We start from the raw sequence: 14,254 nt of genomic DNA on the forward strand, positions 1-14,254 counted from the left end.
AAAAGGACTTTTATTATACAGCTTTTTATTTCTGGGTGACAGGTCCACTTTAAGGTTGCTATAAAGCAATTTTAATAGGGAAACCAAACAATATTGACTTGCCACAAATTGATACCGTGACCATTAAGTACACAGCATTTCTACCTTGTATCTGTGTGATGTATTAATATAGTTTGAGAGAGAAAGAAAGAAACCCCACCAAATAGAAGTTTCTATACCTATACCAAGTCAAATTGAACCACAAATTGCAAAATCAGGCTGATTAATGATAATAATAATTCATTAATAAAAGTGCTGGTTATTAAGTTAAGTAAAGTGCTGGTGCAAATAAATAAGTGAAATTAATCAGTACCAAAAGCTGATAACAAAATTAATTATTTCTGAAACCAATGGGTGTATTACCCCACCAATAGATTCCAGTAGTACCCCTTAATGAATAAATTCATTAATTAATTCGTATAGAATGTGATTAAACCAGATAAGTATAATAAATTAGTATTGCAATAAGTTACAACAATAAAGTGCGGTGCAATAAATAGGTTAAAAAATGAGACTTGGTAATTAATTAGAGGTTAAAAAGGAGTTGGTAAAAGGATGGCCAAAATTCAAAATGGGTTAAAAGGTTATTCGGTCATGTTCCAAGATTAGAGTTGTGAGAAATTGGAAAATATAGCAGGTGGAGTTGTCCCAAAAACTAACTACCTATTTTGTTTCTAGAGCCTGGGACACCACAAAGTCAAGGCAGGACAGGGTAACCGGAGCTGTGGCCTTGTAATTTAAATTGCCCTAACAATTAAAAGAGGCTAAATAGCCCTAAAAAACCACAAACTCACGGCCCCTTAGAATGGAAGGAAGATAGAAGAGGTGGTATAGTAAAGTATTTAGACCAAAATTCCTGCCCCCATAAAGATATCCAGTATATTCCCCTAATGGAATTGTTGTTCAGAATCAATTTCGTTAGAATAAGGAGATCAATTTTCAAAAGAACGCCGACGCGCGTTTCGCTTAGAGGCGACAAAGCTTCTAAGCGAAACGCGCGTCGGCGTTCTTTTGAAAATTGATCTCCTTATTCTAACGAAATTGATTCTGAACAACAATTCCATTAGGGGAATATACTGGATATCTTTATGGGGGCAGGAATTTTGGTCTAAATACTTTACTATACCACCTCTTCTATCTTCCTTCCATTCTAAGGGGCCGTGAGTTTGTGGTTTTTTAGGGCTATTTAGCCTCTTTTAATTGTTAGGGCAATTTAAATTACAAGGCCACAGCTCCGGTTACCCTGTCCTGCCTTGACTTTGTGGTGTCCCAGGCTCTAGAAACAAAATAGGTAGTTAGTTTTTGGGACAACTCCACCTACTATATTTTCCAATTTCTCACAACTCTAATCTTGGAACATGACCGAATAACCTTTTAACCCATTTTGAATTTTGGCCATCCTTTTACCAACTCCTTTTTAACCTCTAATTAATTACCAAGTCTCATTTTTTAACCTATTTATTGCACCGCACTTTATTGTTGTAACTTATTGCAATACTAATTTATTATACTTATCTGGTTTAATCACATTCTATACAAATTAATTAATGAATTTATTCATTAAGGGGTACTACTGGAATCTTTTGGTGGGGTAATACACCCATTGGTTTCAGAAATAATTAATTTTGTTATCAGCTTTTGGTACTGATTAATTTCACTTATTTATTTGCACCAGCACTTTACTTAACTTAATAACCAGCACTTTTATTAATGAATTATTATTATCATTAATCAGCCTGATTTTGCAATTTGTGGTTCAATTTGACTTGGTATAGGTATAGAAACTTCTATTTGGTGGGGTTTCTTTCTTTCTCTCTCAAACTATATTAATACTTTTTCATCTGACTCGCTCAGACCTCCACCTATAGTTTGGGTTAAACAAGGATTTAATATATCTACATAGACACACAGGGATACCAATCCGTGTTGTTTCTTGAATCTGTGTGATGTAGTTTGTTCTTTACGAGTCCTTACTTTTATCTGAGGCTTGTTCTTTGCTCTTCTTTCTTCTTCTGGATGATTTTTCAAAATATTAAGAAAAAGATTACTTTGTTTTTTTTTTACTATGGCACACTGTTTGTTTCCCTCTATGAAAGGAAAGAATAAGTAATGCTTTTTTTCTTTTGGCGTTTCAGGTGGACAACGCAGAGTATATACCATTCTCGAGAAAAATACAAACCATTTATAACTCTGAAGAATCGGATGATCTAAAAATCAAACGACCAGTTTTTGGGCAAGTCTGCATGAAGAAGTACACAGATGGTAGTTGGTACAGAGCTCTAGTTGTTGGTAAGAGTATATAATTCAAAGATTAGTTTCATATTTTCCTCAGCGAAATTATTGAAAGTACAATTTTTATGTTTAGCCCAGGATACTAGCTATTAATAAAGTCATGGTTTCAGGTTACTTACTGCAGTCCACCACAATCGTGTTACTGAGTTGTAAACGTATATAATCCCTTATTTAAGTGCAGCTGTATACAGTCTGACTGTTTCTGGGCGAAGAAGTGTCCTGCTGAATTCTGGGAGAAGAGATGACATACTGAATAATATTTAGGGATGCACCTAATACAGGATTCAGTTCGGGATTCGGCCTTTTTCAGCAGGATTCAGATTCGGCCGAATCCTTCTGCCCGGACAAACCAAATCCGTATTTGCATATGCAAATTAGGGGTGGGGAGGGGAAATTGTGTGACTTTTTGTCACAAAACAAGGAAGTAAATAATGTTTTCCCCTTCCCACCCGTTCGTTCGTTATTCGGCCGAATCTTTCTCGAATGAATCGGGGGGAATCAAGTGGATTTGGTGCATCACTAATAATATTATAATTTGGATAAACAGTTCTTCTCTCTGCAGTTAAAATTATTGATATGAATCTTCAACTCTTGGCTGTTTTTGCTTTGTTTTGCTGCACTAAAGATTACAATTTTTTTTCTCTCCAAGTTAACAAATTTTTAATAACCTTCTACAATATTCACGAGATGATTGATTCACTGAACAGAAGATTGTGTTTCTTTTGTTTTGATTAAGGTTTTTCAGGTCAAGAAGAAGTTATAATAAAATATGTAGACTTTGGCAATACTGACACAGTTCATGTGAACACATTAAGAGACCTGAAAGATGAATTCTTAGACATGCCATGTAAGGTAATTATATATTTTTTAAAATAATTTAGGGTAATGTATTCCCATAGCAGTATTCAAAATATGTTATGCTTAAAGGAATGGTTTAGTATAAAAATAAAAACTGGGTAAATAGGCTGTGAAAAATAAAAAATGTTTCTAAAAAAGTTAAGGTGGCCATAGATGCAAAGATCCGCTCGTTTGGCGATGTTGCCAAACGAGCGGATCTTTCCCCGATATGCCATTAACAGGCATGGCTATATCGGGGGTAATCTGATTGTTCGGCCGTATCCCCGATATGCCATTAACAGGCTATATGGCTATATCGGGGGTAATCTGATTGTTCGGCCGTATGGCCGAACGATCAGATTACGATGTGCCATGAGCTCCGGCGGGATCGGTCAGGTCAAAATCAAACCTGACCGATCGACCAAATGACCGATCTCCGCCAGACACGATGCGAAAATCGTACGAATCCTCGATTCGTACGATCAGATCTGTGTGTCTGTGGCCACCTTTAGTTAGCCAAAAATGTAATGTATAAAGGCTGGAGTGACTGGATGTCTAACATAATAGCCAGAACACTACTTCCTGCTGTGCAGCTCTCTTGGTTTCTACTTATTGATTACACGGCAGTAACCAATTAGTGACTTGAGAGGGGGCCACATGGTTCATAACTATTTGCCTTTGAATCTCAGCTGCATGTTAATTGCAAACTCACTGAACAGTTATGTCCCATGTGGCCCCCCTTAAAGTCGCTGACTAACTCACTGAGTCGCTGAAAAACAGTGTATTATGTTACACATCCATTTACTCCAGCCTTTATACATTACATTTTTGCCTAACTAAACATTTTTTATTTTACACAGCCTATCTATTTACCCAGTTTTTATTTCTACACTGAACTGTTCCTTTAAGGAGTGTTGCACCAGATTTTGTTGATGGGAATTTTTAAACAAGTAAAGTTTGGCCACCAATTTAACAGCAGGAAAATATAATTGTATATAATTATAACTTGATTGAAATGCAATCACTTTAGCCCCTATAGATGACCATCTTTGGGGGTTTTAAAAAGATACTTGCCTGAGATGCATGGCCTAGAACCTTGGATATGGTTTGACACTTGTTATGGGCATTTTCTGAGAAATACAAAAAAGTTTAAGTTTTTATTCCCCTGCAGCTAACAGAATTATAGCAAAACCCAATGGCAAGCAATTCAACCTACCAGTGTTCCAGTGAACAGTCTGATGGCCACTTAAAATGAGACTAAGGGGCCGATTCACTAAATTCAAGTGAAGGATTCGAAGTAAAAAAACTTTGAATTTCGAAGCATTTTTTGGGCTACTTCGACCATCGAATGGGCTACTTCGACCTACGACTACGAATCAAAGGATTCGAAGTAAAAATCGTTCGACTATTCGACCATTCGATAGTCGAAGTACTGTCTCTTTAAAAAAAACTTCGACCCCCTACTTCGGCAGATAAAAGCTACCGAAGTCAATGTTAGCCTATGGGGAAGGTCCTTATTTAAGTGCAGCTGTATACAGTCTGACTGTTTCTGGGCGAAGAAGTGTCCTGCTGAATTCTGGGAGAAGAGATGACATACTGAATAATATTTAGGGATGCACCTAATACAGGATTCAGTTCGGGATTCGGCCTTTTTCAGCAGGATTCAGATTCGGCCGAATCCTTCTGCCCGGACAAACCAAATCCGTATTTGCATATGCAAATTAGGGGTGGGGAGGGGAAATTGTGTGACTTTTTGTCACAAAACAAGGAAGTAAATAATGTTTTCCCCTTCCCACCCGTTCGTTCGTTATTCGGCCGAATCTTTCTCGAATGAATCGGGGGGAATCAAGTGGATTTGGTGCATCACTAATAATATTATAATTTGGATAAACAGTTCTTCTCTCTGCAGTTAAAATTATTGATATGAATCTTCAACTCTTGGCTGTTTTTGCTTTGTTTTGCTGCACTAAAGATTACAATTTTTTTTCTCTCCAAGTTAACAAAGAATTATAGCAAAACCCAATGGCAAGCAATTCAACCTACCAGTGTTCCAGTGAACAGTCTGATGGCCACTTAAAATGAGACTAAGGGGCCGATTCACTAAATTCAAGTGAAGGATTCGAAGTAAAAAAACTTTGAATTTCGAAGCATTTTTTGGGCTACTTCGACCATCGAATGGGCTACTTCGACCTACGACTACGAATCAAAGGATTCGAAGTAAAAATCGTTCGACTATTCGACCATTCGATAGTCGAAGTACTGTCTCTTTAAAAAAAACTTCGACCCCCTACTTCGGCAGATAAAAGCTACCGAAGTCAATGTTAGCCTATGGGGAAGGTCCCCATAGGCTTGCCTAAGTTTTTTTGATCGAAGGATATTCCTTCGATCGTTGGATTTAAATCCTTCGAAACGTTCGATTCGAAAGATTTAATCGTTCGATCGAAGGAATAATCCTTTGATCGTACGATCGCAGCATTTGCGCTAAATCCTTCGATTTCGATATTCAAAGTCGAAGGATTTTAGTTCCTAGTCGAATATCGAGGGTTAATTAACCCTCGATATTCGACTCTTGATGAATCGGCCCCTAAGAAACCATAAGCCACTAGAAAAAGTGATTCAGTGGGTAGGGGTCCTTTAAGGGGTTCTGTCACAGGAAAACATGACTATTACAAATATACATCCATTAATAAAGCTCCTCCATCAGAATACTGCATTGAAATCCAATTTTTAAAAGAGCAAACACATTTTCTTTATATTCAACTTTAAAAGTTTTTGCTGGTTAAACATGATAACAACTCCCTTACACCTGCAGTGCTAAAAATGCTTCCAATCCTCACCTAGTGTTAGATATGACAATGGAACTTAAAAGTAAAACACCAAAGTCCAGCCACAACTCTTCCAGTTGAGTAGGATAAACAATTGCTGAAAACACTTGTATTGTGCAGCATTGGCTCCTTCTGAAAGCACGGGTTCAGGCACAATGACCTGAGATGGCTGACTACACACCAATAATATTTGAAATGGTGCAATTAAATATTTGCAGTTTACACAGTATAATTTAACATTAAAAACTGCACCATAAAAAGTCATGGCAATCCCTTTATCAAGGAAATAATATATGAAATAAAGATTGTTCAAACAGTCCTCATTGGGTCCAACTGGAAGCACTTTTTTCTTTACCATACTCCCCCTCAGCTTTAATCTAGTCTCCTGCTAAAACTAAACCAAAGATAGGGAGTTTATGCTTGCAGCATACATTGAAAATTTGGAAAGGTGTAAGCAACCGATTTCAATTAACATCACCAGCAGCCCCATTACTAGGCAACCTACTGTTTTTGCCGGGCCTCCAATATAAACCCTTTGGTGGCAAGAGCAGAATATTTTATTAATAGGGCAGTTATTCTCTATATCAGGCCCCTATACTTCTCAGGTACTCATTGAGAAATATGATGTTCCTCAGAATGAACACTTTAGGTTGCATTATGTTCAATCCCTATGGAACTCTTCTGGTGCAGTAAATAGTTTCCAGACTTTTTTCGAGCATTGGTCTTGCAAGGCTCCCAAAGCACAAAAGGGGATATCAACTCTTTATAATAATTTCTATAACTAAAAGGATACTCAATAAATCTTATATACTCAAAAATGAGATGGGCTGTCAAATGAGTTTAGATGATTGGGAATTAACGTAAGGAGATCCTCCAGGAACTTCTCACTACTAGAAACAAATTATAAGGTTTTACTTAAATGGTATCTAGTTCCAGCTTGAATAGCACAATTTATACCCCCAGTCGACAACAGATGTTTCAGTGGATGAAATCACAAAGGAACTATGTATCATGTATGGTGGCAATGCCCAATATCCCAAAGATTCTGGATCAGAATATATAACGTGATATTTTCAATATTTGGGGGCCGATTCACAAAGGGTCGAATATCGAGGGTTAATTAACCCTCGATATTCGACTGGGAATTTAAACTGGGAATTTAGACTCCGAATATCGAAGTCGAAGGATTTTAGCGCAAATAGTGCGATCGAACGATCGAACGATTATTCCTTCGATCGAACGATAAAATCCTTCGAATCGAACGGTTCGAAGGATTTTAATCCAACGATCGAAGGAATATCCTTCGATCAAAAAAACTTAGGAAAGCCTATGGGGACCTTCCCCATAGGCTAACATTGAGTTCGGTAGCTTTTAGATGGCAAACTAGGGGGTCGAAGTTTTTTCTTAAAGAGACAGTACTTCGACTATCGAATGGTCGAACGATTTTTAGTTCAAATAGTTCGATTCGAAGTCGTAGTCGAAGGTCGTAGTAGCCCATTCGATGGTCGAAGTAGCCCAAAAAACACTTCGAAATTCAATGTTTTTTTACTTCGAATCCTTCACTCGAAGTTAGTGAATCGGCCCCTTAATATTTCAATTCCAAAGCATCCCATTACTGCCCTTTTATGTAAAACAAACAGACGTACTAACATCAAATCAATTTCAATTATGTCTTTTAATAATGACAGCAGCCAAACAAACTATTGCAAAAGCTTGGAAAACAAAACAAATTCCCATAGATGCTATCAAAGATAAAATTGACTGGATTATGGTTCAGAAGAAGATGCCCAGTATTTTATTTGACTCCCATCAAAAATACCTCCTGGTTTGGACCCCCTGGATTGAATACAGATTTGGTATAAACTGCCCACTTTTAAGCATTTAACCCACAAACACCCTACCATGTAATATGAGACGTATTGAATGCAAGAACTCAGGTTTTGTCTGCCAGTTAATTGGTTAAAATTTGTTTTGTTATTAATAAACATTCATGAGTAAATTGTAATCGAATGGCAGTGACTTGTTTGCAGGCTAATGCATTAAACTGAGTTAAACTTTGGTGCAATTGTTCTGAGATAGATGCTGTGTTGTACCACCAGAAACTATTTTATGATGGATCATACTGTATGGAACCTGTTTATATTCACTAAAATGTAAATATTGGAATATAAAGATTGTTCAAACCAGATCACTTCATTGGTAGCTTTCTGAAAAATTTCCAAGATTTCGAATCACTTATTTCGATATTTTTAGACTGCTGCACCTGATCAGATCTGCAAACTTATTACAGGGACCTCATTACTTCAGAATTCACATGTATTTTTAAAATGTAGTTTTTTGTTTATTTAAACGACTGCTCTAGTATATTTAGTTGTAACATAATGGGAAGCATGAATTCAATTACTTTACGTTTTCTTTTTAATTTTTATATTTTTACTAGTTTTTTTTTTTAAATTATGTATTATATGAATTATATGTGTATTATATGAAATTATAGTATAATATTATTTTAACAGGGATGTCTACAAATAGGAGAAGTTGTAGGTGTAAAATCCCACAAATGGCTGGGTTGTATGAAGGATGAGCACTCAAGCAAATTGCTTATGATTTATTTTAATTCAATCTACCAATGTGTTGTATCTTCATTCATATTAGCTCCTAAAATATTATATTTTTTAAAGATGCCTTTCATGAAACTTTTAATCTTTGCATTTACAGTATCTCTATGCATTTTCTATTTTATTACTAATACAGGCTATATGCTGCAGACTTGCTTTTATTGAGCCATGTAATAATGCACATCGGTGGAGTCCAGAAGCATGTGGATTTTTTATAAAGGTGGCTGAACATAAATTTCTCAATTGCAATTCCTTAGGTAAATCACTTAAAAATAACACGCCAATTAATTATTTTGTATTAAATCTGTGAAAGTATACATTTTAAAATAATTTTAACACATTGTTTTTTCCCCCGTTAAAGGTGTTTTACTGGATAACAAGCTATCTGTTGAATTGTTTGAATCTGGTTTGGAAAGTATCAGCATCAACACAAAGATGATTGAATTAAAATACGCTTCCTTAATGCCTGGGTAAATGTTTTGAATTTTTAATGAGCATTTCTGATTTTGTCTTCATTGGAACATAAGTAAAGAAAATACAAAAGTAAAAGTCAAAAACTAAATTGTAATCTTACTGTTAGGCTACATTTCTAACATTAGGGGGCAGATTTATTAAGGTTCAAATTGGAAATTTGAATTTGAATTTTCGAGTTGGATTTTTGGTCAAAACTCACAAATTCGAATTGGAAATAATCCAAGTTCGAATTTGAGATTTATCATACCTAGACCCTGGAAACAATTGGAATTTGACTATTTGCCACCTAAAAAGCTCCTCTTTGGCCCGATCTTGACAAGATCATCAGTCAAGCTACAGGGGGCAAGAGTACATTCCTCCCACAGCTTAAAGGAAAACTATACCCCCAAAATGAACACTTAAGCAACAGATAGTTCATATCATATTAAGTGGCATATTAAAGAATCTTACCAAACTGGAATATATATTTAAGTAAATATTGCCCTTTTACATCTCTTGCCTTGAGCCACTATTTCGTGAAGGTCTGTGTGCTGTCTCAGAGATCACCTGACCAGAAATACTTCAACTCTAACTGTAACAGGAAGAAGTGTGGAAGCAAAAGACACAACTCTGTCTGTTAATTGGCTCATGTGACCTAACATGTATGGTTTGTTTGGTTTGTTTGTGAGTGCAGTGAATCCTACGAGCCCAGGGGGCGGCCCTTATTTTTTAAAATGGCAATTTTCTATTTATGATTACCCAATGGCACATACTACTAGAAAAGTATATTATTATGAAAATGGTTTATTTACATGAAGCAGGGTTTTACATATGAGCTGTTTTATGCAATATCTTTTTATAGAGACCTACATTGTTTGGGGGGTATAGTTTTCCTTTAAGGCCCGTTTCTCCTTTCGTAGGGGACTTTTAGACCAGCGGACAAGCAGACCACGGCATGGCGGGTATCCCCTCTGTCAGACCACACGCTTTTAGGACGAAGATTGAGACACTTCGTGGATATTTGGCTTACAATCACACAAGATTTGTGGGTTCACAAGGCCATGACGCGATGCTCTTGACTCTTTACATCCAGGCTCCCTCAGGAACAACCAAGTGAAAAGCCTTTAGAGAGGTCATTTACCAACCTCTTGCACATGGAGGTGATCACCCCAGTTCCTGCCGGAGAATTTGTCATGGGCTACTGTTCAAATCTTTTTGTGGTTCCTAAAAAGGACAGCACGCCCGGTACTGGATTTCAAACGGCTCAACAAGTTCATCCGTCCTCAAAGGTTCAAAATGGAGTCCCTCAGATCTGTTATAACAGCAATGGACCCGGGTCAGTTCTTGGTGTCCCTCGACATAAAGGACGCATACCTGCACATGCCAATTTTCCCTCCCCATCTGAAATTCTTATGCTTTCCAATCCAAAACCAGCATTTTCAATTCACTGCCCTCCTGTTCGGTCTGACTTGGCTCCGCAAGTGTTCACGAAGATCATGGCAGTGGGCACAGCAGTAATTCAAAGCGAGGGGACCTCCATCACACCCTCTCAACGACCTGCTGATAAAGCCGCCTTCCCTGGCGGAAGCCCAACATTCCCTCCGCTTTACCATGGTCAAGCTGCAACAACTCGGTTGGCATATCCGCATAGAAATGTCTTCACTGATCTCCTGCCACTCAATTATATTTCTCGGCATGCAGTTCAACACACTGACCCAGCAGATATCCCTTCCCCAGGAGAAGGTACTGCACCTACAATCACTAGTGAGTTCACTATTGGAGAAGACGAGCCACTCAGTCAAAAGCTGTATGAAAGTTCTGGGGGTTATAGTGTCGACAATAGAAGCAGTTCCATTTGTTGCATATCACCTCAGGGAACTCCAGTGTAACATATTTGCATCTTGGAAACGAACATCCCTTCTGCAGAAGATTTGTCTTTCGCGCAGGACACAAGACTCCCTCCTCTGGTGGCTGCAGACTCCCAATATCTCCCGGGCAGACACCTGGGTGAACCCCAGTGGCGCCTAATGACAACAGATGCAAGTCTTTTTGAATGGGGAGCAGTACTGGAGGGACGCACGGCACAAGGTCAGTGGTCTCAGGAGGAAAGTTATCTCCCAACTTGTTAGAGATCAGGGCGATCCGCCTGAGCATGAAACCCTGGCAAAAAGACTTGGCGATAAAGATCCAATCGGACTATTCGACAGCCGTGGCTTACATAAATCGCCAAGAGGCACAAGAAGCCAAAGAGCCCTAAAGGAAGTGAACCTCATCTTGTGCTGGGCAGAAAACCACCAAGCCATCTACATTCCTGGCCTCCAAAACTCCCACTTCCACTCTACCAGGAGGATGCTCTCCTGGGCATATAGGAATCAAGCTCTGCAAGGCCGCTACGTGGACTTCTTTCAACTCCTTTGCCAAATTCTATTATTTTAATACTTTTGCGGCAGGCGACACGCTTCGGCAGGAAGGTCCTACAATCGGCAGTGGCTTTTTCCACATTGGGCCTCAATTCCTGCACTTGTTTCTGGGACAGCTTTGGAACGTCCCCACTGTCCCCGTGTCCCCCAAGCAGACAATGGAGAAAAGAAAATCATTCCCGCGTTTATCTTGGGGGGGGAAAAAACTGTGGAGAATTGTTCCATGCACGATAGGCCTTAGGTGTAGTTGATAAGCAGCTAATAGTATTATGCAATACCTAATCCCTAATATTTTGGAGATCGTGACCGCAGCAGTTTCCTCTAGCTATGTGGTGGTAGTTTTGCTGATCTCAATAATATCCCCTAGCAACTCACCCATAGTCGGTTCAGGTGGTGAGGGATCTGATTTGGAGGCAGGAGGTCTGGTGATGTTTGTAGGGTCTTCATCAGGCCCTTGCTGCGTGTGGGCAAATTCCTCTAGGCGGGCCACTGCATTGGAGCGTGCCTTTTACAGTGTTTGCCCATTTTCTGTGCAGAGGGAACTTGTATCACCAACTGAGCGGTGCACAGAGCTCACAACAGTTGCTCCCCCCATCTTGAACACGCCCCCAACATAAGCATTTTCTAACTAAAAGTTAAAGGAGAACTAAACCCCCTATAATAAAAACCCCTATCCACTACTCTACATAGTCCCCCCCCCCCGCATAGGTGATTACCCCTGAAAGTGCCGGAAATTGCAGAAGGGAAAAGTACCCGAAGAATACAGAAGAGCCAGAAGATGGAGCCCATTAGCTCTGCTTCGCTTACTCTGCACCTATATGTGAGTAATGAATTATGGGCACTTTTAGGGTTAAATGCCTATGTGGGGAAAGCAGGGATGGGGGACTATGTAGGGTAGTGGGTAGGGTTTTTATTATTGGGGGGGGGGGGTAGTTTTCCTTAAAGCACAAGCTCCTAGCACCAATATGCAGTTATTTGGATGTGAGCAGTAGATCTTATTTTCTTACCCTTTATTTAAGAGCTGTTGTTAGAGCAGCAGAGCCCCAAGAAACGAATAATCACGTGAGATAATATAGATATGGGAGATCATATTCGTAATTGAAGAATGAATTTTATTTATTCATATTTATAGAAATATTAGGCTACAATATGTACAATATTGGTCTCCCTGCAGCATAGACCAGCTGCTATATTATTCTACTTAGTATGATGACTAGTTTCATTAGAATTTAAATTGCTTTGTATAGGTTAAGTTAACATTGAATTTATGTCTTAAAAAGTTCCCCAGGCCTAAACAATCAATGGTCGACAAAGACAGAAGTGTGGGACACACCAGCTATTTTATCTGTAAATCATATGGAATGTCAAGAAAAGCCATTGCTCCAGGGGAAAGCACTGGATGTGCGTGTCTGCCATGTAGAATCTCCTGACAGAATATGTATACAGTGGTTATCTACAGAGAACTACATCAATGGGTAACTTTCTATCTCTTGTTAAAGCATACCTCCCAACTGTCCCGTTTTTCACAGCTATTTTGACAACTCAACCCACAAGTCCCGGATTGTTACTGAAATGTCCCAACTTTCTCTTTGATCTCCTCCTGCACTTAACAGCCAGAAAAAAGTACAAAGTTTCTAACTTAATTGGCTTTTGGCAGAGAGCCCAGAATAGATACTTTTGTAACAATCTAAGATAAGCGGTATCTTGGCAGACTCACAGTTTAAAGGGCAATTCACCTTCATTAGCAAAACTGTAATAACACAGAAATGTGTTCAAACGTTCATAACCTGCCACATTATGTAAAATGGACATTGTAATTAGAGGGTGTGGCCACAAAATGGGAGTGGTCAAATATTTTTGTCCCTCTTTCTTTTTTCAAAATGTTGGGAGGCATGGTTAAAGGAAGATTATTCTGAAATTAGAAATAAATGGCTGTTTTGTGCCACAAGAAATAAAATACCTGCATATGTTATATCTACATTTAAGTTTGCTTGCTTTCTTAGAATTCCTAGCAAGTGTTTTGTGTAGACATTTTCTATGACACTATTGACATATATATATAAATGTGTTTGTAAAATGTTGATTTTAGAATATACCACACACATCACAAATCCCTTTTAAAGGGGTGGTTCGCCTTTAGGATAACTTTTTAAAAAAAAAAATTTATATTAATTCTAGCCAACTTTTCAATTGGTCCTCGTATTTATGTCATAGTTTATGAATTATTTGCCTTCTTTTCCTGACTCTTTTCAGCTTTCAAAAGGGGGTCACTGACCCTTTCTAAAAACAAATGCTCTGTAAAGCTACAATTTTATTGTAATTGTTACTTTTTATGACTCATCGTTCTGTTCTGACCCTCCCCTGTTATTATGCCATATTCTCATTCAAATCAATACATGGTTGCTAGGATATTTTGGACCCTAGCAGCCAGATTGTTGACACTGCAAACTGGAGAACTTCTAAATTAAAACCAAAATAACTTAAATAAAAAATGAAAACCAATTGCAAATTGTCTCAGAATAAAACTCTCTACATCATAAAAGTTAACTCGAAGGTGAACAACCTCTTTTACACTGTGCAACACAGTTTAAAAGTATTGGTAGTTTTAATCAATGCCTTGGGTGTGAAATTCCCATGAAAAACAAGGTATTAGCCAAAATTTGGGGTTTTAATGGGTTACATGGGTTACACCAGGTCTTAGGAGGTAAATGTAACATTTAGTAATAAGTAAAATACAAATCATAATACACATAATAAATACTAAAACTTT

At 38.1% G+C, this 14,254-nt stretch overlaps 1 protein-coding gene across 2 annotated transcripts in view; it reads left to right on the forward strand.

Annotated features, from left to right (window-relative positions):
- rnf17.S (ring finger protein 17 S homeolog) overlaps window positions 1-14,254 on the forward strand; it is a 122,271-nt gene that overhangs the window by 49,360 nt on the left and 58,657 nt on the right. For both annotated transcript variants that reach the window (XM_041584571.1, XM_041584572.1), the window contains exons 19-23: window positions 2,175-2,328; window positions 3,068-3,183; window positions 8,748-8,868; window positions 8,973-9,081; window positions 12,765-12,959. In XM_041584571.1, coding sequence (XP_041440505.1) covers window positions 2,175-2,328; window positions 3,068-3,183; window positions 8,748-8,868; window positions 8,973-9,081; window positions 12,765-12,959 — 695 coding nt within the window. The remainder of the gene's footprint in view (window positions 1-2,174; window positions 2,329-3,067; window positions 3,184-8,747; window positions 8,869-8,972; window positions 9,082-12,764; window positions 12,960-14,254) is intronic.

The sequence above is a fragment of the Xenopus laevis genome, chromosome 2S (genome assembly GCF_017654675.1).
Source record: "Xenopus laevis strain J_2021 chromosome 2S, Xenopus_laevis_v10.1, whole genome shotgun sequence".
Taxonomy (NCBI): Eukaryota; Metazoa; Chordata; class Amphibia; order Anura; family Pipidae; genus Xenopus; species Xenopus laevis.